General features: G+C 36.9%; 1 protein-coding gene across 9 annotated transcripts in view; it reads left to right on the forward strand.

Moving 5' to 3' along the window:
• SMG7 (SMG7 nonsense mediated mRNA decay factor) overlaps nt 1–26,576 on the forward strand; it is an 89,789-nt gene that overhangs the window by 55,752 nt on the left and 7,461 nt on the right. For 4 of the 9 annotated variants that reach the window (XM_019427337.2, XM_019427356.2, XM_019427310.2 and 1 more), the window contains 13 exons: nt 769–901; nt 8,657–8,828; nt 10,033–10,104; nt 10,910–11,060; nt 11,443–11,578; nt 15,832–15,994; nt 16,686–16,842; nt 17,924–17,994; nt 19,073–19,133; nt 21,801–21,920; nt 22,763–23,189; nt 25,002–25,146; nt 25,631–26,010. In XM_019427337.2, the coding sequence (XP_019282882.1) occupies nt 769–901; nt 8,657–8,828; nt 10,033–10,104; nt 10,910–11,060; nt 11,443–11,578; nt 15,832–15,994; nt 16,686–16,842; nt 17,924–17,994; nt 19,073–19,133; nt 21,801–21,920; nt 22,763–23,189; nt 25,002–25,146; nt 25,631–26,010 (2,188 nt within the window). The remainder of the gene's footprint in view (nt 1–768; nt 902–8,656; nt 8,829–10,032; nt 10,105–10,909; nt 11,061–11,442; nt 11,579–15,831; nt 15,995–16,685; nt 16,843–17,923; nt 17,995–19,072; nt 19,134–21,800; nt 21,921–22,762; nt 23,190–25,001; nt 25,147–25,630; nt 26,011–26,576) is intronic. The other 5 variants (XM_019427345.2, XM_019427327.2, XM_053909178.1 and 2 more) reach the window with 3 other exon arrangements.

The raw sequence follows: 26,576 nt of genomic DNA on the forward strand, positions 1-26,576 counted from the left end.
AGTAATAATCTCCCTCCATCCTAGTTCTGTTTTCCCCACCCCCCACTGTGGTTTCCAAGTTAAGGAATGACTGTATTTCACCCTAACTGAATCTAAAATGATTCTTTACACAGCTTGATTCAAGAAAAACATTTTATAATAGAATTTTGATATGCCATATTTCAGCACTGTGTTTTTTCCTATTTTAAATAGCCAACATTGAAATATCAAAAAATGAACTTATATTTCAAGCTGTGAAGAAAACATTAACCCCAAGAGAAATAAAGAAAGCATTAAAAAGAATTAGAACAGAGTGCTGTGGGAAATAGATTTTATGGAAATAAGAGATATGGCTTAATATTGAAAAAGAAATTTTCCCCTTATACCTGTCACTTAATAAGGATATACTCAGTCATTTCTTGGCACAGTGTATATGGCAATTTGTTGATAGCTTACTTTTACTTTGGTCTTGCGACTGTAGTTCTTGTTTTGTACTGGGATTCCTAAATAGGCTTTAACTATAGTAGTTCTAAAAGATTAATAACTGAAGCCACAGTCTGATTATTCGAACATTTGGTAAGTGTTTACTAAGGTCAGTTGGATTCTATTGCATGTCTGGTCTTGCTCAAAGAGGAGCATAAAGTTATTTAAATAAGTGAGTAACTTTAATGCAGGTTTACTGTCTAGTGTGTTATAATTATAACAAACAGTTCTTTCTTGTTCTCAGGGGGACCAGTGTCTGCCCAGTGAGTCACTGCTATACCAAATAGAATTACATTTTGTTTTCAGCTGGAATCATGCCTTTAAGAATCAGATCACAACACTACAAGGCCAGGCAAAGAATCGAGCAAACCCGAATCGGAGTGAAGTTCAGGCAAACCTATCTCTGTTCCTAGAGGCAGCTAGTGGCTTCTATACTCAGGTGAGTTCTGCATTGTATACCAGTTCTCCTAGAATTAGTCATGAATGTTCTTTATACACCTCTTGTTTAATAAGTACTTTTTGTTATGATTATGGGGGCATCCAGGAGTTGATCACCTATAATCCCTCAAGTGAATAAAAATATCCCAGATTGTTGACCATAAGACCTTTAAAACAAAAGAGATTCAATCAAAAAAGGTTTATGGGGCTCCTGGGTGGCTCAGTCGGTTAAGTGTCCTACTTTGGCTCAGGTCATGATCTTGCGGTTTGTGAGCTCGAGCGCCGCGTCAGGCTCTGTGCTGACAGCTCGGAGCCTGGAGCCTGCTTCTGATTCTTTGTCTCCCTATCTCTCTGCTCCTCGTCTGTTCATGCTCTGTTTCTCTTTCTCTCAAAAATAAGTGAACATTAAAAAAAAATTTTTTTTTAAAGTTTATGTTTTGGCTTAAAGTTTGGAGATCTAATTGTGTGAGTAGAAAAAGGGTCATGAGAGCCATATCTTAGTGAAACAGCAAAAGTAGTCTGTTATAAGTGGTATTAGAGCAAATGTGAATTTATGGGTATGGGTATAGTTCATTGTGAAAGTAACAGCTGTGTTGTGCCAGGTAAGAAATAGTCAAAATTTGTGATATCAAGTGAATTTTCATAGTATTATGTGTTTAGTAGAATTTATCTGAAGCTTTAAATGCTGTCAGGCTACCTAAGAAATGAAGTAAATTTTCCTCCATTTTAATAATAAAATGATTACTTTATTATTTTAATGATTTATCATCCTCAGAGACTTATCCTGTGCTTGGTTACATGCTGATAAAACTTCTAAACCGGGCGGGTTAAACAATACATAAATCTTCTTTCCGAACAATGAATTTTCTTTAAACAGAATATTTTAGAAAACTTCATCTCATCCATTTGTAGTAGCATTCATAATTAATAAAATGTGTATAAACTCTCAGAATGGCGAGACACAGTTTTGAAGATCTTAGACTAAAAGAAATCTTTGGCCATTCTCTCTTTGCTTGCTGCTTGACCGTTGCTACCTGTATTTTGGCTCCATTTTGGTTTTACCATGTCTCGGAATGAAGGAAAAGGAAAGGCTGTGTTGGAAGTTGTCACATAGTTAGCCATCATCTTACAGAGATTATTTGTTTTACTTAGACTAAAACATTCTTCACAGTTGATCATTGAAAGAACTAAAGTATGGTTCTTCTTTTCAAAATTAATTTTTAAATGGATGCCAACTTCTAGCAGTAGAAGTTGGTACTTCTGGAGAGAGGGATTGCAGTGTGCCACTAACTAGTCCTTAAAGCAGATGTTAAAGATTAATTCATTCCACAAGTTGGCTTTTAAAAGCTTACTGTTCTAAGGCACACTACAGATACTAAGGATATGAAGGGAAAAGAGATAGTCTTTTCCTTTTTTTAAGGGAATATCTAGTCTAAATGAAGAGATGGATACATTAATAGATATTCCTTTTTGCTTTCTAATTATAAAAATAATGCATACTAATTTTAAGAAATTTGGAAATTATACAGAAAAAGATTTAATTCTGTTCAGGATAAATTACTACTTTAATATATATTCTTCTGATGCTTTAATAATTTTGTACATAGTTGTACATATCCAGTATCATATCTACTTTATAAACATGTAAGTTTTCCCTTGTATTGTCATACAGTTTGATAAGCATTTTCTCTAATATTGGATTATTTGATGATGACAATTCTTCACTGGATGATGAATAAAATCATCGGATAATCAAGTTATAAAACTATTAACATACATTGTTATTTCCCAGGAGATTATCATTTATGTTTTTATATTTCCATCAGCAGTGTATGTAAGTGTCCATCTTTTTTTTTTTTTTTTTTTTTAATTTTTATTTATTTTTGAGAGAGAGAGACAGAGCGCAAGTGGGGGAGGGGCAGAGAGAAAGGGAGAGACAGAATCTGAAGCAGGCTCCAGGCTCCACGCTGTCCGCGCAAAGCCCAACACAGGGCTTGAACTCACAAGCTGCAAGATCATGACCTGAGCTGAAGTCGGACACTTAACTGGCTGAGCCACACAGGCGCCCCTACAAAAGTATCTATCTTGATGCATGCTTGCCAGTGTTAAGTGTTTTCAGTAAAAGTGAATGCATGATTAAATGAGTAACTTACACTTACTAGATGGAAAATAATTTTTCTTTTAAAATTTAATGTTTGGGTTATTAGTATTGAACTGCATTCCTATTTTATTAGGTATTTGTATTTTGTATAAGTCATTGTTTACTTTTCCTACTCATCATTTGGATCCTATTGTTTTCATGGTGATTTGTCTGATTTATACTGAAAGATACTAATTTTTTCCATTATTTTTGGCAGATATCTTTTTCTCAAGTTTCTTCTTTTGTTCTTTCATTTAATTCAGAGTTTCCTAATGTTACCAGGTTCTTTTTTTTTTTTTTTTTTGAATATGGCTTTTTTTGTTTGTTTTGTTTTGTTTTGGTTTTGTCCATAGGTCAGGGAGGGAGTGTGAGCAGGGGAGGGGCTGAGAGGGTGGGGGAGAGAAAATCCCAGGCAGGCTCAACGCAGGGCTTGAACTCAAAATTGTGAGATCATGACCTTGGCCAAAATCAAGAGTCAGACACTTAACCATCTAAGCCACCCAGATCAGTGGATATTTAGTAAGGACAATAATATTTATATTTAAAGGAACAAATAGATATTATAATTCAAATCTCAATATTTGAAAATTAGCACCAATATCTTATAATAATGATTAAATTATGACATATCTGTAAAATGCAAATTTATGAAACTATTATAAGTTGATGTTTATGAAGATCTTTTAAGATGATGAAAAGATCGTGTTATTGAATTACAGTTTGACTGGATATGTTAATCGAGGAATCTCAGCTCAGAGTATTAACAAAAGTGTTATCCCCTACCCCGCCATCACTACTTTCAACTATGCTTTGTTGAATTCCAGATTTCTACCATAACTTCTTAGAAAGATTTCATAACATTCTGGTTGCTTTTAGATTTTTGAAATATAATCTAGTTTTAAAACCCTAGTCTGATTCAAATCTGTATTCCTTTCTCTCCCTATGTAGTAGAAAGTGGAATTTTGAATGAACACAGCTGAAGTAGGGGGAGCAGTAGGGACCCCGAGCAGCTGGGCATGGTGGAAGAGAGGGAAGGAGTCCATATGCTACAATACATTTTTATTATAGTTATTATACAGATTGGTTAATCACCTAGAAACATGATTTTTAACCTTTTTTATGATGCATATATGTAACACATTTCCAAAGTTTTAATTGCACCGTGATAAATCTGCAAGGAAGGAAAACAAGAATCATTTTTATTGAGGGAGTATGGTAATTGTAAACAAAATTTTATAGGCAGGTAAATAAAATCATTCAAATTATTTTATAATGAAAAATATATGGCTAATCTAATTTTGAAAAACATTTTTTCAGTTTTTATAATAAGCATTGATTTTCTCCACCAGCATTCCTTAGGCAGTGGTTGAACAATTAAAACAATTGTAGAATGAGCGTTAGTAAACTTTTTCATATATTAACATTAATAGGATATTTTACTTGCATTTTTATGTTGTCTTCGTTTGATAATTGAAACAGTTAATGGTGTTGCTAACAATAATGTTTTATACATCTTTCTTGATTACACATAGTACTGATTAAGCTATGAGACTGAGGGTGTAGACCAAATCCACGTCATCGTACAATCTTCTAGGCCAAGATGAGTTTTGAATTTTAATCTTTAAGTGTAGTTGCGAGCCGTTGGAGAGGAGGCAGGGATGTAACATGATAAAGTTCGCATTTTTAAAAGATTATCCTGGCAGGGGGCTCCTGGGTGACTCAGTTGGTTGAGTGTCTGAGTCTAGCTTAGGTCATGATCTTGCGGCTAGTGAGTTCGAGCCCTGTTCGGGCTCTGTGCTGACAGCTCAGAGCCTGGAGCCTGCTTCAGATTCTGTGTCTCCCTCTCTGTCTACCCCTTCCCCGCTCAGGCTCGCTCTCTCTCGCTCTTGCTCTCTCTCTTTCTGTCAAAAATAAATAAACATTTAAAAAAGTAATAAAAAAAAAAAAAAAAGATCATCCTGGCTGTTGTATGGAGAATGTTGTATGGGGGTTAGGAATGGAAGCTAATTAGGATGCTACTGTGGTAATAGAAAAAAAGTGATGGATTTTTGAAGATTAACCAATAGACTTGATCATGGATTAGACTGGATATGTGGAATCAAGATAGGGGAGGAGTCAAAGATGACTTCAGTTATCAGATTGAGCAGCTAGTTGACTAGTTGTACCATTTACCGAGATGGAGAATACTGAAGAGAAAACATCTCTGTCCGTGTTAAATTAGATAGCCTAATTGACATCTGAGTGCAAATGTCAAATAGGTAATTGGATAAATAAGCTTGGAGCCCAGTAAAAAGGTCAGGGCCAGAGTAAATTTTATGATTACAATGAAGAACCCTGCCTTAGTCAGACATTAGTGTTTGGTATTTAAAACCATAGAGCTAGGTGAGAACAGGTCAGCACAAGAGGAGCCACCATTGCAGTAGTAGAAAATCAGAGCGGTGACTTGGAAGCCAGGAGAAAACATTTCAGTAAGAAGAAGGAGTGGTCATCCCTGTTGAGTGGTGCTAAGAAGTCAAATAAGATGATTGAAAAGTGACCGATTAGATTTGACAGCATAGAAGTCACTGGTGACATTAACAAATACTGTATTTCTTCATTTCTAAAATATTTTGGGGGCCCCTGGGGTGGCTCAGTCAGTTATCTTCCAACTCTTGATTTCAGCTCAGGTCATGATCTCACCATTCATGAAATCAAGCCCCATGTCTCTGTGCTGTCAGCTTGGGATTTTTTTTCTCTGTCTGCCCCTCCTGTGCATGTGCGTACTCTGTCTCAAAATAAATAAATAAACTTTAAAAAATAATTTAAAAATGTTTTTCATATTTTAACGTCTCTTGATTAGAAGTTCACAAGAGATGATAAGGCACTATTTAATTGGCAGTATTTTTTTCTCTCAATGTTACAATAAATAATAGTTCATCATACAATTTATGGTATCTTGGATTTAATGAAATGTGACTTCGGTAAAGTGGGAATAGAAATCTGATTGGAGTGGATTGAGAAGAGATTAATACATGATTATCCTCATTTATATTTCTGTGAAGATGTTTTTACTTCTTAGCTGTCATTTTGTGAGCCATTTAAAGCATGGTACCAAATTCAAGCCAGAACCGAATTCCCAAAGTAAAGATGTAACAACATTCTACTGTAGGTTTTTTTAAAACATCGAAGAACTGAACAAGTAGTTGTTACTCTAAGAAACTGGGAGCCAAAAAAAAGTATTATTAAGTTTCTGTAGTTTTTTTGAGGGGTGATGTTCTATACCTTCATAGTTAGTTCTCCATTTTTAGCATAGAAGAGCCAAGGAGCAGTGGAATAACGTAATACTGAGTTTTCACAGAATAATTGCCAAATATAGTTTTGTTCAACTTATGAAACATCTGTTTTTCTTCTTTAGTGCCACCTTGTTTCTGCATCTAAATCAACCAGAGCTCTCTTACCCAGAATCTTTGAATCAGCAGGAACTTTTCTGATATCTTCACCTACAACTCCTGGGTTCAGGCAAAATTTTATTACAAGACATTCTATATGATGCTCCAGCCACGTTTGATTTACTTTTTTGTGCAAACATTCTTTTTTCTTCTTGATAGATGTTTAGCCTTGCCTTGTGTTCCAGTCTGTTCTTTCAGTACCTACCAAACTCCGTTCTCTACCATCCACCATGTTTCTTCTTGCTGTCTTCTACATTCGTCTGTTTTTGGTGTCTCCCTCTCCCCCCATTTTTTGTTCCTTTCCTGTATTTCTTGCCTTTTCTATTTGCTGACTCTAGCCATTCTGAGCATTTACTTGCTTACCTAATTTTATCTCAGCAAATTCTTGCCCATTACAAATGTACAGGTATAAGTAAAGCTGAAATAGATAATTCCTGTGCTTAGTAGTAAAGGGTACACAAGGGTACACAGAATTTGTATTCAGTTATGGAAGTGGTTTTTATCTTAGAAAAAAGTAGGACATTTTAAATTATGAGTTGGGTCCTCAGGGTGTCTTATTTTATATTGTGAATTCTGCACGTTAAAAAGTGTGGTGATAGAATCAATGTATTTCTAATTTTGTAACGTTAGTCAAATCACTTGATATTTCTGTTGCTTTCATATCCTCATCTGAAAAAATAGAGCTTCATCACTATATATACTATATTGCTGCTAGTTTATCTCCAGGATAAGTGAGACAAATGTATCGAGTAAGCTAGGGAATGCAGTTTGCTACAGATATAGATTATTCTCTTGGCTTATGCTAGCTATCATGTTTTCCTTGCTCCCTTCCCCTTCCCCTCCCCACCCTCATGTTATTTATCTGTCTTGCTCATTTGACTGTGAGCTCTTTAAGAACATAGATTTTCTTATTCATCTCTGTTATCCCTGTTGCTTACCATGGTGTCTGATATAGTAACCAAATATTTGAATGAATATATTTAAGTAAATATTTGAATGGATGGAATAGAACGGAAAGAACTGTGTGGGGCCAATAATGAAACCCTTGGAGAACAAGGTGGGGGGAGAAATGCTTTTGAATAAAGGAGGCTGAAAAGGAATGATTGGTAAGACAACAACAACAACAAAAAAGCAAAGCTCAGTGATCAGCCTTAAGGTTAGCTGTTTTAAATGCAGCAAAGAGGTCCAATAGGATGATGACTGAAAAGTGTCCATTGTATTTGCTTATTAGATAACTGGGTCTCATATGGACAACAGTTTCAGTAGAGTGGTGGTGGATGATAGGATGGGAAGAGGGGTTTGTGTGGAAGGCAGATCATAATGGATTAAGAAGTGAATAGGAATTGAGAAAGCAAATAGGACACATGTGGATTCCTTTGAAGCAGTTTGGTTAAGAAGAGGAAGAGACATTAAAAGGTTACTGGAGGAGGAATCTAGGATCAAGGAGGGGAGTGTTTTGGTTTTGGATTATTATATTTTCTGTGGGCGACACTTGATATTTGCAGGCCGTAGCAAAGAAGCATGAGAAGTTGACAGTAGATATAAGAGTGAGGGGATGGTAGGCAGGAGGCAGACAAGAATGAAATAAGCATGCTCAGACAGAGGAGTTAGTTCTGACGAGGAGGAGGTAGGTACCTCTAATAGTAAGACTAGAGGAGATAAAGGAGGAAGAAGTGGGTAGTCTCCATAAATGTCAAAAGTCCCTTGCAGGTCTGTATCAGATCCGTTGTGTATGCAAAGATAAGAACTGACATAGGACTTAAAATAAATCTCAGGGAACTCCTAAAATCGAACAAATATGTTGGCTTGCATTTAAGTCCTATTTGTAACCACTCAGTCTTTAATGGTTTTTGTGTCTTTCTAAGAGAAATAGTAGATAGATAATTTCTTGGAGTTGCTTGCTGAATGGGACTGAATACCCTATTCAGGTAAAAAAGTCTTTTTAAATAATGTTTCTGTTCCTTTTAGATGCACATCTTAGATTGCTCTAATACTTAAGAATTTAAAAGATATGATTTATAATAAATGTTACTTGTTATCCTATCCTGTTTTCTTAGAGTCTTTGCTCCGGTCTCAGTAGTATATGATATTAGGTATACATATTAAAGTATACAAACTTTACTGTTAGAGCACTGCTGACTTACCAGTTCTGACTTATCACTAAATCTTGCTCATGTTTTCCTTTTAGTTATTACAAGAACTGTGTACAGTGTTTAATGTAGATTTACCATGCCGTGTGAAGTCTTCCCAATTGGGAATTATCAGCAATAAACAGACGCATACCAGCGCCATAGTGAAGCCACAGTCTAGCTCCTGTTCCTATATCTGCCAGCACTGCCTCGTCCACCTTGGAGACATTGGTGAGTCTTTGGTGTGAAGGAATTGCTAATATATTCATCCTTTTCTTTGGAGTAGTCATAGAAAGAAGTTCTTTTCCCTCAAACTGAGTATGTACACACAATTTCGTTTGCCATAAGAGGAAATTATAAATTGTATATTAAAGAATTTACATTTTCTCAGTATTTTGGGATTGGCAAAGGATTTTCAAGGTAGTAACTTTCATATGAAGATGTAAATTTTATTTGGACTTCATGCAGATGTAGGCAAATGAATAGCAAAAATGTAATCAAAGCTAAAGTTTTCAAAGTGGTGCCATAATGTCTTTTAAATTAAAAGTCTGTACTCTTGGAATTGCAGGGTTTATAAGTTACTCCTTCTGAAGGTAGATTGTCTTCTTTCCTTCCTATCGTCAGTATATTAAAACCTCATTTTTAATTGTTTCCTTTTTGCAGTTAAATTTGTTTTTCTATTTAATGTAGTTTGTCTGAGAGTGTTATGTAACTTATTCTTGTTCGTCCCTTTAAGGTGACCTAAAAGGGTTGTAAAATAAATTAACTATAGGATTATGTTTCAACTGTCCTCAAATAACAAGGAATGGAGAACATTCCTTTGAGTTCGAAGATTTTAGATATCTAGATGTCATATAAATCATTGACTCCATGTGGGGTCATGTCAAAGTAAGCACCAAGTTCTGCATGGAGACTCAGTGAATAGCGCATTTAGGTTGTTTTTGCTTTCAGTGTATCCTATGCACACACATACTTAATATCGCAGTAGGTATGAGACATTTTTCAAAGTCACTTTATAAGATATTGAAGAAATACATAATTTTCAGATCATATTGTATAGTGTTTTTTGTTTTGTTTTGTTTTTAAGTGCCATATAACTCACCCCTTCTTGGTGGGCCGGCTCCAGGTCACCAGCATAGTCCATAGGGGGAGCTGGTGATGCATGACACTGGAGGACCTGAAAATGGGGGCTAGGTAAGCTTTACAATTGGTTCCATGCTGAATGTCCCAAATAGGGAAGGCCAGATGGACACTTCACACATAATCCTATAGTTAATTTGTTTTAAAGTATTTTCTGTCTTTAATTATCTTAAATTAATTTTAATGTGTTTATTATCTTTAGAATTGAAATCTGTAGTTGTTTTGAAATAGTACCCTACTAGTTTTTTTATTCATTGTTTGTTTTTAAACTAAAGTTTCTATTTCCTCTTCTCAGCTCGATACAGAAACCAGACCAGCCAGGCAGAGTCCTACTATAGGCATGCAGCTCAGCTTGTCCCCTCTAATGGTGAGTGGGCCTCTCACAGCAAGTCGTGGTTGACTAGGATACTTGATTCTCTATAGCAGTATGGAAAATAAGGCTCATCTTCAAGTTTTTGAAAGCAAAAGATTTTGGAGTTTTGGAGATTTGGTATTGATTGACTTGGAGTTTTGGTCATATTTTTTCATTGTATATTCTGTATAAGCAGAAGTGAATTTTTTAAATAAAACTGTTGTTGTCAGTAAACCAGTATAAAAAGAATATCCCCTAATGTGATCTAAAATTGTTTCAATAACTCTGGCTTCCTTAATTATCTCTTAATACCACCATTTCCTTACTAGAAAAATTTTTATTTATCTAAGAGATAGTGCTTATGTCTTTTGATGGCCTCAGAATCAACATTAGCAGTGATTCTTGTTTGGTGAAATACATCATTCTTGTTAAGCCAAATTGAAATACTTTTAGATTCTGAAAGGAGCTCCTTTCGAGCAGGGGTGGCAGTTGGGCACACTGTTCATTTTGTCTCTGGCTGCTTTCCCACAACGGTGGCAGATGTGGTAGTTGTGATGGAGTCTCCTAGGCCCACGTGAAGTCTTACCTATGCTTCTAGTGCTCTCTACCCCAATGACGTGCTTTTTAACCTGTACATGCTATGTTCTGTTGTGGGAGTGTGCTGTTTTGAATTATGCCCATTTGTAATGAGTTACTCATGAGATTTACTTTATAAAATACTCCCCATTATTAATTTAAAGGTTTGAAAACTGATCACCTGTATTCTGATAGCAAGACTGTGCATCTTGGGTTACTTTAGCATCTTAACTTTCTCCTCTAGGTCAGCCTTACAATCAGTTGGCTATCTTAGCTTCTTCCAAAGGAGACCATCTGACCACAATTTTCTACTACTGCAGAAGCATCGCTGTGAAGTTCCCGTTCCCAGCTGCCTCCACTAATCTACAAAAAGCACTTTCTAAAGCACTGGAAAGGTAGGGCTGACTTTTCCAAGAGGACTTTGTGTAACCTGGTAGTCTTCACCTATCAACCTGATAGCGTACAAGAACTGATAGTTACCTGTGCTTCTCTTCCATTTGCCTAATTTCTCAACATGTAGATAATGTTTTAATAGTTTTGCATGTAGTCATTGCTGAATTTCAAGCAGTCAGCCTCTGATTTGTTCCCAGTAGAGGAGTACAGGCTGCTGAATTCTCACAACTCCTCTGAGTGTGTTGCAGATAAAAAGTTACATGCAGAATCTTCTCCTTGTGTATCAGGTGCTCAAATAATGTGTTTTTGCAGACTGAAACCTCTTTTAAGAGGTGTTAGCCATTTTGCTGCTTAAGATTCATGGAAATTTTTCTTCCATTTCAGCCGGGATGAGGTGAAAACCAAATGGAGTGTTTCTGACTTCATCAAGGCCTTTATTAAATTCCACGGTCATGTGTACCTGAGTAAGAGCTTGGAAAAGTTGAGCCCACTTCGAGAGAAATTGGAAGAACAGTTTAAGGTTAGATTTCAAAAATAGAGAATTTTTTTGTCTTGTCTAAATCAGGAAGCATAAGATATTGGTGAAGTTGACTCCTAGTTTTTATGTCATTACTTAGCTGTGAACTCTTGGTTAAAAGTAAATTTGAAGCATATGGAGTTTTTGCATACAGCATCCCCTCAATTTAAACAGAGATACCATCTATAAAGAAATATAGCAGTGGTGTTTTCACTAAGTAGCTACTGTTTGGCAAAAAGTTACCAAAGTGGGGAGAAAAAACCAACTCCTCCTTCTTCTCAGATCAAGCACCTTTCTTTCTCAGTTTTGAAAGTACTACTTTTGATGGTTTTTCTATTCTTAGATATAATTCTGGTACCTACTTTATAATATTTCCATTTTGCAACCCGGGCTCATTATTCTCATTGTGCTTTGATCCATCAGGATTTGTGGTAGTTTGAAGGAAAGGAAGGAGAATTTCATTCTTTTATTAATTTGTGTAAGGAAATAAATTAACCTTTGTTATATTTATATATATGAAAATGATCTTTTATTAGAATATTGAATTAGCAGTATTAATTCTGTCTTTAATTCATGTATTCAACAAATATTTGACTGCCTGTTAATGTCAGTCACTGTTTTAGTCACTAGGATCAACAGTGAACAAGACCGTCTTAAAGAACACTTTATATTTCTTGGTTGCTTCTGGGTATCTAAGCACTTGGGATGTTGTCTATAACTGCCTTACAGTTTTGTAAGTAGTATAAAAGTAACATGTTCCAGAGATTGTAAAACTTAGTTAAGAGACATAAATTAGCCAAGTGTAGTCAATGTGAAGTAGTTTTACAGATAATCATTTTGCAGTTAACACTTTTTATGTACAAGAGATTGTACTAAATAACTATAATAGAAATAGTTTGTTTTTGAATAATCTTTTAGAGTCTCCTGCTGCTTTCTGCTGCTTTTAGGGGCCTATTTCAACTTTTAGCCCATGATTTACAGAATCAAGTACAAGCAAGGAACAACTAATTTTTATGCCCTAACTAAGCTATTCTGCCTGTACAGAACAAACAAGTCTGAATAGTTTCATTATAAGTGGTCAGATATATATGAAGGATTATTTTAAAATCACTTTCTTTGTCTTTTCTGAGGTCAGAACTAAAATCATTAATCCTAAAAAGATATCTATAGGGGGTTGCTAAGGATTCTCTCTTTTGAGAGCTTAAAAGTCAGGTTGACAGTTGTCTTCCTTGGATGGTTTAGGTACAGTTCTGTAAACTAGCAGGGGATTGGATCCAACGACCTGTTGAGATTGCTCCTGGCTCTGTTTCTGTGAAATAGGGATTGGGGGGAACCTACCTTAATTAGGTCCTCTCTATATGGAAGTTACTCTGGTCTAGAGTCTAGTCAGTTTTGCATTTGATTCAAGTTCAAACATTAATATTGAAATATATATTTCCATATATAAAGTTTGGGGGGTTATGTGGACAATTCCTAAAAGATGCTTTGAAGTATCATTCCAACACTCTAAAGTTAAACATAGTATGAGGCAGATCTATTTTTAACTTTACTCATTACTGAAATACCAGAAGAACATTGTTGGAGTGAAATTCTAGCACAGTTGAGTAAATATTCAAAAGTGTTTCTAAAGCATATGTAGATAATTAGTGTCATCTACATGTAAACTTCAGCATATCTAACTAGTAATCTTTAGCTACTAAGCAGAAATGTTTACCAAATTGAGGTGTATTAAAAGATTTAAGGCCTGTCATTTAGGAAATGAGATGTAAGCCTTTTTATATATGTTAAATACATGCTGTTTTTTTCATGGTACTGAGTTCAGTAAACTCCACAACTGCTGTTGAAGGTGCCTTTGAGTAACAGTGTGTCCGTTCCAATCTGATTTTGTTCCTGGTGAGGCCCTCTGCTTCCTACAATACAATCTAAATTTTATGAAAATATAACTACATAATTACACTTTTACTTCTAAAGATGTGAATTATTCCTTCACCAAGTACTTACTGAGTACCTACTGTGAACTATATACTTCTCTAGGCTTTTAGAGGTGGAGGGGAGAGCAAGACACAGTCTGTGCCTTTGTGAAATTTTACATTCTCATTTGCTGGTACTTAGGATGGACTCACATGCATTAATTCTTCTGTGCATACACTAGAAAATCCTTTAAAGGGCTGTGATTGTCTTCTATAGGACATTGCTGCCTAAAATAAAATGCCAGTGGATTAATAGAAACGTTGTTCTGTTTTACTCATAAGAAAAAATGCTTTTTGAAAAATACAAATTAATATTCTCATTCTTTTGCCAATATTATATGTTTATATAAATGGTCAGTTTATCTAAAAGGTTAGATATAGAGACTGAAGGAGAAGTTTTATGGGAGAATTCAGAAGAAGAGATAGGATTTGGGGACATTTTAAAGAAAGGAAAAATGCTTGATGCCTTTGAAAAAGGAATGAGCATTCTCCATGTATATACTGGCATGGTAGGTGGCAAGGAAGCTGAGAGAGTAGCTGAAGTGGAATTGAATGGTATTTTCCTGCCGTGATAATGGGAGAGATCTTGCTAATAGGATCCTAAAACTTACTCTGGATGTTTCAGGTTCTTTATGTAAATAGAATAAAAACTCAGAAGTTGCTGGACAAAGGCAGTTCTAAATTTCTGAGATGGTAGGATCTCTTGTCACTGCTTGTAGAATCGTAAGTAAGATTGTCTGTTTCCCACTATAAGGCTAGTGACAAGTGAGAGGGAGGGAGGTTGGCTGTAGCTAAAGTGTAGGGTGAAGCCAGGATATCATCCCTTGTAGCTGTCAGCTTTGTTAGGAACTTGTGTTTGAAAAATATTTTCTATGGGAGTAATCTAAAATTACTGCAGATATTAAGGTAGAAGGGTGAGGCCACTGGCTGAGAGCATGTCGTGAATTCTTCTTGTAATAACCTGGTTTAGCAGGTTGCTATAAACACTAGTTACTAAGGTAAAGGAATTTGATGATGAAGATCATACATGTACTTTTCTAATAGGGAAACATGTCAGTGTTATAATTTGTAGAAGGGCCTGTACCACATTATTAATTGTTTTAGTATATCATTTACCCTGTGTTCCAATATTGTTGCTCTGTACCTCATTTATAAATAAGTGTCTTTAAATGTGTCAAGCCTTTGAAAGAGTAAATTTTATGACAAATTTTGGAAGTCATACTTTGTGTACCAAAAGTTCAAAAACATTGTTTAGTCTTCTGGTTTGAAATTTTTCTTTTTTACTGGGTACATCTACTTTCTAGTCATTGATTCTAATTTAATATTTTACTATATGTGCATCTCATATAAAACCACTTCTAATGGACTAAGATGTATACTTTTACTGACTGATGCCCAAAACTTTTTTTTGCATCATATTAAAAAATACACGGTTTCTCGGGGAAAAAAAAAAAAAGTATCGTGAAAAACAGCTGAAAGAACTCTGTGGTGTTGGGGCTCATTCCTTTCAAGAATTCCTTTCAAGGCAAAGAGTCAGCATGAGAGAGATCAGACCACATCGGACTTGATTAAAATCCTACAATTAAGAGCTGATTCAAAGGGGCACATGCACCCAATATTTACAGCAGAGTTATCAATAATAGCCAAATTATGGAAAGAACCCAAATGTCCATTGACTGATGAATGGATAAAGAAGATGTGTGTGTGTGTGTGTGTGTGTGTACACACGCACACAATGGAATATTACTCATTGATCAAAAAGAGTGAAATCTTGCTGTTTGCAACAACATGGATGGAACTAGAGTATATTACGCTAGGCGAAATAAATTAGAGAAAGACAAATATCACATGATTTCACTCCTATGTGGAATGTAAGAAACACAACAGATGAACCTAGAGGAATAGAAGGAAAAATAAGATAAAAACAGGGAGGCACACCATAAGAGACAAATACAGAGAACAAACTGAGGGTTGCTGGAGGGGAGGTGGGTGGGGGGATGGGCTAAATGGGTGGTGGGCATTAAGGAGGGCATTTGCTGGGATATGAGCACTGGGTGTTATATGTAAGTAATGAATCAATCACTAGGTTCTACTCCTGAAACCAGTAACTACACTGTATGTTAACTAACTGAATTTAAATGAATGAATGAATGAGTGAATGAAGTCATTGACTCATCTGTGACTCTGTTACCCATCTGGTTCTAAATGCAGACTGCCAGTTTAGTTCTTGTGTTGAAGGTGGCTCCTATTCTCGATAATCTGCGGTATTTCTGTCTTACTTTACAGAGGCTGCTGTTCCAAAAAGCTTTCAACTCTCAGCAGTTAGTTCACGTCACTGTCATCAACCTGTTTCAACTTCATCACCTTCGTGACTTTAGCAATGAAACAGAGCAGCATAGTTATAGCCAAGATGAGCAGCTGTGTTGGACACAGTTGCTGGCCCTCTTTAGTGAGTATTAAATTTTTAATTTTAATTCAAATAATTTAATTTTCTGTGCTGTCTTCTTTGGAAAGCATAATCGTAGGCATTTTCATCGTCAGAGTGTTAGCGACAACAAAAATGCCTCCTATATAGGCCTAAACCCTAAGTTCTGTCCTTTTATCTTCTGATACCCTCCCCTCATCAAATATACCTGTAACATTTTTTTAAAGATTTCATTTTTAAGTAATCTCTACACCTAACATGGGGCTCGAACTCACAACCCTGAGATCAAAAGCTGTACACTCCCCCGACTGAGCCAGCCAGACACCCCTGTAACAGTTTTTAACCTGGGGGATAAAAGCCTTTTTAGTAAAAAGCTGTGATGGGGCCCCTGGGTGGTTCAGTCGGTTAAACCACCAACTTCAGCTCAGGTCATGATCTCACGGTTTGTGGGTTCGAGCCCCATGTCAGGCTCTGTGCTCATGGCTCAGAGCCTGGAGCCTGCTTCCAATTCTGTGTCTCCCTCTCTGCCCCTCCCCTGCTCCTGCTCTGTCTCTCTCTCTCTCAAAAATAAATGTTAAAAACAAAACAAAACAAAACTGTGAAGTATTCAAGCATTAAGGGGGATACAGCAGAAGTCTTACAATGCTAGTTTAATTTGGACTGGTACATTGTTTCAAATATCTTATGTTTTCTGAATACATTTTTTTTCTTTAAGTGTCTTTTCTTGGCATCCTGTGCAAGTGTCCTCTCCAGAACAAGTCTCAGGAGGAGTCCTACAATGCCTATCCCCTTCCTGCAGTCAAGGTCTCCATGGACTGGCTGAGACTCAGACCCAGGGTCTTTCAGGAGGCAGTGGTAGATGAAAGACAGTAGTAAGTGTCTTAGAATTTCATGTTAGTTTGTGTGCTTTGTTTATTTGATATACATGGATATGTAGAAACCGCCTCTAAAACACATCTGAACAATGGAAGACTTTGTGTTTTCCACCCACTCTCTGGAAATTGAACTGAAGACCTCTTTGTATGTTTTTCATTTATTTGTTTGAATTTCTTGTGTGAGGCAAAATCTTAAGGATTTCTGACTCCCTGTGTGTCCCCCCCCCCCCCCCTTTCCTGGCTGCAATCATGGGGAAAAAGCATTTTTCACATTTCAAAATGAAATTGAAGTAAAAACCAGTTTGTTTCTTACCCATTACAGTATGCTCCAATTTTCTGTTGAGAAGTTGAAGAGAAGTGATTTTTTACTTTTTCCATTATTTCCTATACATAAGCTGTTTGGTACTGCCTTACAGTAACACTGCGTTTGAGTTACATTTGCTTGTTTTGAGCATAGAGGATTGGGAGTTATTTTGGCTCTCACCGTTTTCTCTCTAATCTCTACTCAGAAGAATTCTGATGGTTCTTAGGAGATTTTGATTTTATGGTAACAAATGAAAACTTTCAGTTTACCTTGGTATTTTAACAATGTGTGGACTTTCTCACATGATAAAGAAAAAGGTGTAGTCATTACTTTGAACAAAGGATGTGATTTGACTATGGTGTACCCCAATCCTGTCACAGATTAAGAGCTAGCAGTGGATTGCACAACTGATAATGTGTGTGACAGCTCTATCAAAACATAATATGTTGTTTCTCTGGTCAGTGTGTTCCCAGTAAGTACCAATTATCAGTGTTTAAAACTGACAAACGATTTTCACTAATTGTTAAATTAGGAGTCTGGGAAATGGCCTGCAGTAGTAGGTGTCTATTGTGCAAATATGACCCTTCTGGTGTATCTTTTACCTAGACAGACATCTTTGAAAATAGGTTTTAGGAAATCATACAGCATTGAAAATGCTGAAGCGAGAGGGGAAAGTACATAAAGTTTAGGCCCTATAGATAACATTGTCCTGGCTTGTTAGTGTTCTAGTATCTCCATTTTAGACAAAGTCTGAATTGTCTTTTTAATTTACAGCATTTGGCCCTGGCTAATTTCTCTTCTAAATAGTTTCCATCCCCATGAAGAGGATCTTTCAAGTACTAATGGTAAGGGCTAACTTAACTTGATGTTGTTAACATCGTTCCCCATCACTGATAGTAGGCTTAAGGCGAGAGAAAAACATGGTTTTGTTTTCGTTTGACTTTAAGTTCAGTAACTCAGAAGGGACTTTCAATGCTGCAGTTATCATGAATAAGTGGATAGAAGTAGAGGTAATGTTCTTCCAGTTCTTTCAGCAGCATATGCTCCTGTTTGAATAGGAGTCCAGAGAGAACAATACCTTTAAATTCTTTCCGGCTTCTTCCCTCCCTCCTCATTTTTACTATTTTTTTTTTTTTAAGAGAATTAATTTGAACAGCGTTACTCTGTTAAAGTAATACCTGCTTATTATAGAACATCTGGGACATACAAACATTAAGTACATAAGTCACTCATGGTTCTCTCTTATAAAGATACGTTGTATTGTTCATATTATAGTGTATTTTCTTGGGACCTTTTTCTTAAGTGTACATATACATACCTGCCTGTGACTGATATCAGATACAGCTTTGTGCCTGCTTTTTAAAGTTAATGTTATATTGTTAGCATTTCCCTTTGCCATTTAAACATTTGAAGTGTGATTTTTTTTTTTACTGGCCGCATAATATTCCATCCTGTGGATATGCCATAATGTATTTAATCAGTGTCCATTTGCTGTACAATTTTCCACATTGTAAATAATTCTGCACTGAACAATCTGTAGTTAACTCCTTTCGGATGATTTTACTTCCATCAAATCAGTGCTTCTCAGGCAATTTGCAAATGAATCACCTGGGGTCTTGTTAAAATGCAGTTATGATTCAGTAGGTTTGGGACAATGCCTAAGATTCTGCATTTCTTGCAAGCTCCTGGATGATGTCGGTGTTGTTTTTCAATACTTTGAGTAACAAGGAGATAATCCAAACAGTGGGATTACCAATGTGGGGCTATGAATTTTTAAGGCTGCCAGGGAAAAAATAGTCGATTGTATCCATCCCCCTCGGCACTGAGTAGTAGATAAGTATTAGGGGACAATGTCTAGTGCGCAGACGTAACCTGTTTTTAAATTAAAATGTTTTACAAATCTTGATTTCTACCCCTCTGTAGCTACACCACTTCCAGAGGAGTTTGAGTTACAAGGATTCTTGGCTTTGAGACCTTCTTTCAGGTGGGTGGCAGCTGAAGGAGCTTTATTTTATTATCAGTGGTTATAGTATTAAAATTAGGAATCAGGCTTGGGTGTAGAAGAACCTTTGATCTATCCCAGCTTTGTCTTATTTTCTTAACAACTAAAAGCGAAAGTGTTTTTAATATGAAGTAGATTTGTGTATGTCATGCCTTTAATTGCTCTGTAATGCCAATACTGAGTGCTTTTACAGACTTGGGGGGAAGGAAAGGAAAAGAAGAAAATTGCTTCTCCCAAGTGGTGTTTATTCACTGGATTTTTTTATACTTTGTTGAAATTAGAGGGGAAATCTCAAAAATGGGAACCAAATGCAAACCAAAGGATATTGCTTGACATTTTTCATATCATTAATAATGACAAAGCAATTTGTTTTTCTAGTCATTTTTGTCTCTTCTTAGAGGAAGAACTTCTTACTCCTTTTCACGTTGAACTCTTTGGTCTGTGTCCTTGATCCTATCTCTTCCTGCCTTCCCACCTGTTACCCTCTCTCTGCGTTGTAGTTCAGTATCTTTTTATTTATTTAACAGCTGGTTACTTCCTTTTGGCCTGCTAACATTCAGGTGTACCCTGTTCTTTTTAAAAAGGAAAATTGACAACCCTTTCTTCCTATGATGTTGCTCTATCTTTCTCTTCGTCATCAAACTTTTTTTTTTTAATGTTTATTTTTTATTCTTGAGAGAGAGCACGAGCAGGGGCAAGACAGAAAGATAAGGAGAGAGGGAGAATTCCAAGTAGGCCCTGCACTGTCAGTGCACAGTCCAACACAGGGCTCAAACCCACAAACCATGAGATCATGACCTGAGCCAAAATCAAGACTCGGTCACTTAACCAACTGAGCCACTCAGGCACCCCCATCATCAAACTTCTTAAAAGCATAGTGTGAGAACTTTATTGACCCCACTTCACTCCCAGTCATTTCTCAGCCTCATTCAACTTAAACTGTCAGTGTGTTTCTGGTTACCAAACTCCATTGACTTCTTTATAATTTTCATCCTGTGTAATTTTCTCTAGCATTGAGTTTATTAATCCCACTCCTATATGAAGCCTCCTTTTTTCTTAGCTGTTTTTCTTAGTTCAGTCCCTTGTACCACATCACTCAGAATATTATCCTCCAGGGTTCTTCCCTGCCCTTTCCTTCCCATTTTCTATATTCTCCCTGGTGATCAAATCCATCCTTTCGTCTGAAGCATTCATCTCTTGGATAGTAACTAAGCCCAAAAGTTTCAGTGTCTGACTTTTTTTCTGACTCATAGTTTAACAATCTGATCTCCCTGTGCATTTCAAACTTTAACATGACCCAAAATGAGCTTGTATTTTCCTATTAGGTCAGCAAAAAAATAATCCTTCTATATTTATCTGTGTGCCATTATCCACCTACATGAACTCTAAAAAAATACCCTTATTTCTATTAATCTTTCTCACCAAGTCTTTGTAATTTTGTGTCTAAAATGCCTTTTAGACCCACCTCCTCCCATTTATTTCCCTATATAGTTCAGGCTTTTATCACCATTAACCTGCAGTATAAAAAGCTTCCTAATCAACCTCCCTACTTAGATTCCCTCTCCTGTAGCTCATTTCTGCCCTGCTTTCACGATTATATTTTTAAAAATACAGACCTGTTGAAGTCCCATTAATAACGCAAAGACTTCAGTTCGCTCATCCCCAATTGTTCCAATATCTTTTTTAGCTTCATGTCCAAGTGCTTAGTTTCTCAGTGGTATTTTCTGCCACCTGCCCCCTAATCCTTAACGTAGTATACGTTGGCTAGGTCCTTTTCTTGAGTAACTTTGTTTTTATTCCTCTGAGACGTTGTTCATGCCATGCCTAGAGCAGCCCCATTTCCTCTTCTGCCCTTCTCTTACTAGCCTGTAAACACTTAACACACCTGCCAAGGTCCAGCTCAGGTAATAACTTAATCTGTGAAGTCTTTTCAGAGCTTAGCAGAAGGAACTAGCCTTCCTGTTAACTATGCTTATTTGCGTATTTTTTCTTACAGTACTTATCAGATTGATTTATAATTATTTCTTCCTTAGGGAGATACTGTTTCTCTATCTCATTTATCTTTGTGTCTTCAGCATCTATCCTGCAGCCTGGCAATTCTTAGATACTTAAAAATAATACTGAGTTTAATGAGGAAAAATCTGAAAATCCTTATTTTTTTCAGGTTGATTTACCTTTCTAATGTCAATGAGCTTTTTGCTGTATATATTTTTTGATATAAATACATTTTTGTGATTTAGGGCCACCTAATGTAGATAGATTAATACTGTTTATTAGAAGAGGCATACTCGGAGATTAGCATTACAGTGGTCATTTCAAGCAAATTATATAGAATGCAAGGTAAGTGTTGATGAAAACTTTTGTTCTTACAGTAAAAGTATCTTTTTAAATAAAAGTTGTGACTTATTTTAGCTCAATTAGAAAGTAAAATCTGAGTAAAAATATGCAAATGCATATTGTCTTTTTTGTTTTGCTTCACTGTATTTAAAATCTTCAGCAACATACATTCAAAATGCAGTCGATTGAATTTAGTAGCTAGCCTGTGTGGAAAAATCTGAAACCATTGCATTTAAATTCGGTAAACATGGTTGCCTGGGAAATACCTTTAGAAGTTTAATTTTGTGTAATTTGTGCTTATCTCGATTTTAGGAACTTGGATTTCTCCAAAGGCCACCAGGGTATTACAGGAGACAAAGAAGGTCAGCAACGACAAATACGACAGCAGCGCTTGATCTCTATAGGCAAATGGATTGCTGATAATCAGCCAAGGTATTTCTTATCAGATACACTTACACACCCCACATGTGTTTTAGGCTCTGGTATGATGCTCTTGATTATAAACTCGTAAGTCAGGATGCTGGTAACACATCATCAAATTATGACCCTGGTGATCATAAGTATATTCTGTTTAATCTCTGTGCTCCCCATTACACTGCCTAGTGTAGAGAAATAAGCATTGTCTCCCTTGTTAATCATGAACTTCTGCTCTCATTTGTAAATATCTGTGTAAATCTAACAAAATTGTATGTTCACAGGGATGGTGATTTGTGTTGACAGGGTCGTGGCGGTCCATTTCAGTCAGGATAGACTAGAGTCAGATAGGTTTCTAGTTTTGCCACTCCCCGAGGTGTGTGTCTTTAGGATCTCCCCAGGTGATTCTAACCTTTCCAAAGTCAGTAACTATTTCAGATTAATTTTTATATGCAGGCTCCTGTCCTACTGTAAGCACTTAACTGGTTGCATGCTTGAATGAATTTAATCCCTCTGAGCTCTAGTTTTCACACCTATAAAACAGGAATTACAGATCACTACTTCAAGGGTCTGGTCTAGGGCCTTGTACTTAAGACATGCTCAGTAAATATAGCTGTCATTACTAGAAAGCATTAAAGGGGCGTGGGAATGTGTGGTGATGCTAAGGGATAATGAGGATTGGAGTTTTTCTGTAACTGCTTTTTATGCTATATAAAAATATTACACTGTAATATCTTGCTGTCTCTAAGTCTTTAGGGCTGGGAATGTACTTACTTGACTGTTGGGTCCATGCACAGTCCCATTGTTATTGTTTTTTAAGTTTATGGTTTTCATATGTGGATTTATTTTTACTTTTTTAGGCTGATTCAGTGTGAAAATGAGGTAGGGAAATTGTTGTTTATCACAGAAATTCCTGAGTTAATACTGGAAGACCCCAGTGAAGCCAAAGAGAACCTCATTCTGCAAGAAACATCCATGATAGAGTCACTGGCTGCGGATGGGAACCCAGGACTGAAATCAGTGCTGTCCACGGGCCGTAATCTAAGCAACAACTGTGACACAGGAGAGAAACCAATGGTCACCTTCAAAGAGAACATTAAGCCGCGCGAAGTGAACAGAGACCAAGGAAGAAGTTTTCCTCCCAAAGAGGTGAGAAGGGACTATAGCAAAGGAATAACTGTAACTAAGAATGATGGAAAGAAGGACAACAACAAGAGGAAAACAGAAACCAAGAAATGCACCTTAGAAAAGTTACAGGAAACAGGAAAGCAGAATGTGGCAGTGCAGGTAAGCTGTATTTGAACTATAATGCAGGTAGAGGAAGGCTCACACAAAAGGCAAGATTTTTCATTTTGTTCCTAAAGCTTGAGAGTTGGCTCTTCTGGAAGCTTGAATGCGGCACAGTAAGGTCATGTAAAGAGCTGTGGTAGGTGGCTACTCCATCAACCTGTAGAAATTGTAATGTGAGTGAAAAAATCTCAACCTGTCTTGACATTTCTGTCAATCCTTTCAGTTAGGTAGTTTGAAATGACCAGAGCTGTCAGTTCCGCAAAGAATTCTGTTTGCTTTAGAAGGTGTAACTGCCATTTGTTAGGGTTCTATTGGGAAATGTAGGGTCTTGTACAGAGCCAGTAAGTAGGACCAAGAGTATATTAAGGCTTATAGGGTTTTTTTTCAGATTCACTAAAAAAGATAAAATATATTCTTGGAAAAAGATGAGACTTTTTCTTGACATTGATACCTGTCCCAGCCGGTGGCATTGTATCACTTCAGTGTTATCCTGGCTCATGGGAGTTTGTAAAGCAAGAGTTTAAGTCTCTTGCTGGGAAAAGGTAAACAGTACTCAGTTATTTGTGACTTTTTCTTAAACCTTTCCAAAGAGGAGATAGAGATGATTTCATATAAACAAAAATGATCTTTGTTCTGTGCTGATTTCATTGATACCGTTCACATCTGAACAAATACCTAAATAGCCATGTGATTTGTTAGCATATTTTGGCAAATGTATTTGTTTGCAGTAGGCACGAGGAACATTACATTATTGAAGGCTGCTTGCAGATATAAACAGTGCCTTCAGCCTGTTTCATCTACAGAGTTTTTTTGAGAAGGAGAGAAATAAGCACATAATAGTTGCATTTTAAGATTAATAGAGAAACAGAGAAAAACAGGGCAGAAATTGAGAAAAGGCATGGGGAGAGGGAGGTGCTGGGGAAAGACCGAGAATAAGCCAGATGAACTGTAGAAAGCTGGAGGACCAGTGTTTGAGGGGTGAGTCTAGTATGTCCTGCCTGCTCTGCCTCCGTTCTCTGCAGCTGCCTCCCAGCAAGGGCCAGTCTGAGCATTTCCTTTCTGGTCTCTCATCCCTCTTAAATCTGCCTCCAGACGAAAGAAAGCTTGACAGGAGTCGGTGTATCACCTCTCTGTACCTCATCCTAAGTTCTCTGTAAATGTACCTGTTTTCCTTCATTTTACTCAATTTGAGCAATGCATGTGACATCTTACTCTCTGTAGCTCATTGTGTAGGATGTTGGGCCCTGTTCTTACTGCTGACAGTATCCTTATTCTAAAGGGGTGGTAGCATTGGGGGTGGACGGTGGATGCCTGACTGGTATGCTTGAGGCTGCCCAGATGAAATTAAACTGAGGGCCAAAGTGTCTCTCCTGTGAGTTACTCATCATTATTAATTCATTATCCGTTTGTTGTCTAATGAATTGGAGTATAAAGGGCCCTGGAGCCCATAATAGGTGGCTTAAGATTATAGGCAAGTTTTTTAACCTGTTGGTATCAGATGTCTCATTTGTCAAACAAATGAGCTCTCAGGTCCTTTCTGTATTTAGTATGTTCATGATTTTGTGTAAGCAAAATCATCACACCAATTAAACGAAACCCTTCTATCTTTAATTGACAAATAATTTGTTTTGATTTTTTTCCCCCACTTTTTATTTAGGTATTAAATACCTTCATATGCTTTTTTTTTCCTTTTTTTTTTTTTTTTTTTTTTTGACATAATGGGGTTTTAAATTCTTTCCTAGAGGTGCTTCTTTGTGATACATTTGAGTTTCAGATTATTATAGATGGTTTTGCTTTTGTTGGTCATAGGTGAAATCCCAGACAGAACTAAGAAAGACTCCAGTGTCTGAAGCCAGGAAAACACCTGTAACTCAAACCCCAAGTCAAGCAAGTAACTCCCAGTTCATCCCCATTCATCACCCTGGAGCCTTCCCTCCTCTTCCTAGCCGGCCAGGTAAATACACATTTTCTACTTAATCTCATCTGTATAGGAGTTTCTGCTCCCTCATTGAATAATTTATATTCTGTCAGAGTTACATTACTAGACCATAATGTTAAAAGGTAGAAGGAAGTTCTCTTTTCTCTGATGCTTACTAAGTTCTTTTTGAACCATTTCTCTGTAGTGTATATACAAATGCATGTTTGTTATCATGAAGGAATTCCTATCACTAAACATAGCATTTAAGAAACCACCTTTAGAATGCTCCACTTGATTCAGTGGATAGAAGTAGCAGCCAATACTCTGTATTTAATTCTTGAAATCAAGTTAAAGATTGATGCTTGGTCAGTCTTACTTGATGTCTGATTCCTGCCGTTTATAATTTATTAGAAGACCTCTTCTTCTACCCTACCCCACCTTACCCCCAAATGACGTATTTTTGCCTTTCTTTTGCTAAGTGTCTTTAGAACTAAAGCTGCTATGTTCTTCTATTTTGAAGGGTTCCCGCCCCCAACATATGTTATTCCCCCTCCTGTGGCATTTTCTATGGGCTCAGGTTACACCTTCCCAGCTGGTGTTTCTGTCCCAGGAACCTTTCTTCAGCCTACAGCTCACTCTCCAGCAGGAAACCAGGTGCAAGCTGGGAAACAGTCCCACATTCCTTACAGCCAGCAACGGCCCTCTGGACCAGGGCCAATGAACCAGGGACCTCAACAGCCACAGCCACCTTCCCAGCAACCCCTTACATCTTTACCAGCTCAGCCGACAGCACAGTCCACAAGCCAGTTGCAGGTTCAAGCTCTAGCTCAGCAGCAATCCCCCACAAAAGCCGTGCCGGCTTTGGGGAAAAGCCCTCCTCACCACTCTGGGTTCCAGCAGGTGAGTCACAGTTGTGCGTACCGTCCAGCCAAGATCAGGAGGAGGGGAGACTGGAATGGGCCAGTGTTTGGTTAATTAGAAATACCAAACTTACTTTGGTTAATTAGAAATACCAAAATTACCAAAGCTTACTACTTAAGCTTTCCAGATGCTTCTGCTATGGAAGGATTATGGAGAAGAATACACTCTCTCTGCTGTTTAGGGAAGTTCAGATGTTTCCCTTTATCCTTTGTAAAGGATAATAGATCTTAACTACTGTTCTTTGCTGCTGCTGCTGCTGCTGCTGCTTGTCAACTTTGTAGAAAAGAACTTTGTATAAATAATTCTCCTATTTGAAAATAAACTACAGGAGGGAAATAGAATCATAATCTTGACGAGGTGTTAAGAAAGCTATGACACCATTCTTAAATATCATCAACCCCGCAGTACTTGGGCTGGGAAGGGGGAACACACACACATAGCACACACGCTTTCATTTGTTCATTAAACCTCATAAATAATTGAATTGAAAGAGGTGAGTTCAGTGCCCATCATCCGAGAAAGCTCTGCGTATTGAAAAACATAAA

This window comes from Panthera pardus, unplaced genomic scaffold, assembly GCF_024362965.1.
Source record: "Panthera pardus isolate Hobbes unplaced genomic scaffold, ASM2436296v1 HiC_scaffold_21, whole genome shotgun sequence".
In the NCBI taxonomy this organism is placed as follows: Eukaryota; Metazoa; Chordata; class Mammalia; order Carnivora; family Felidae; genus Panthera; species Panthera pardus.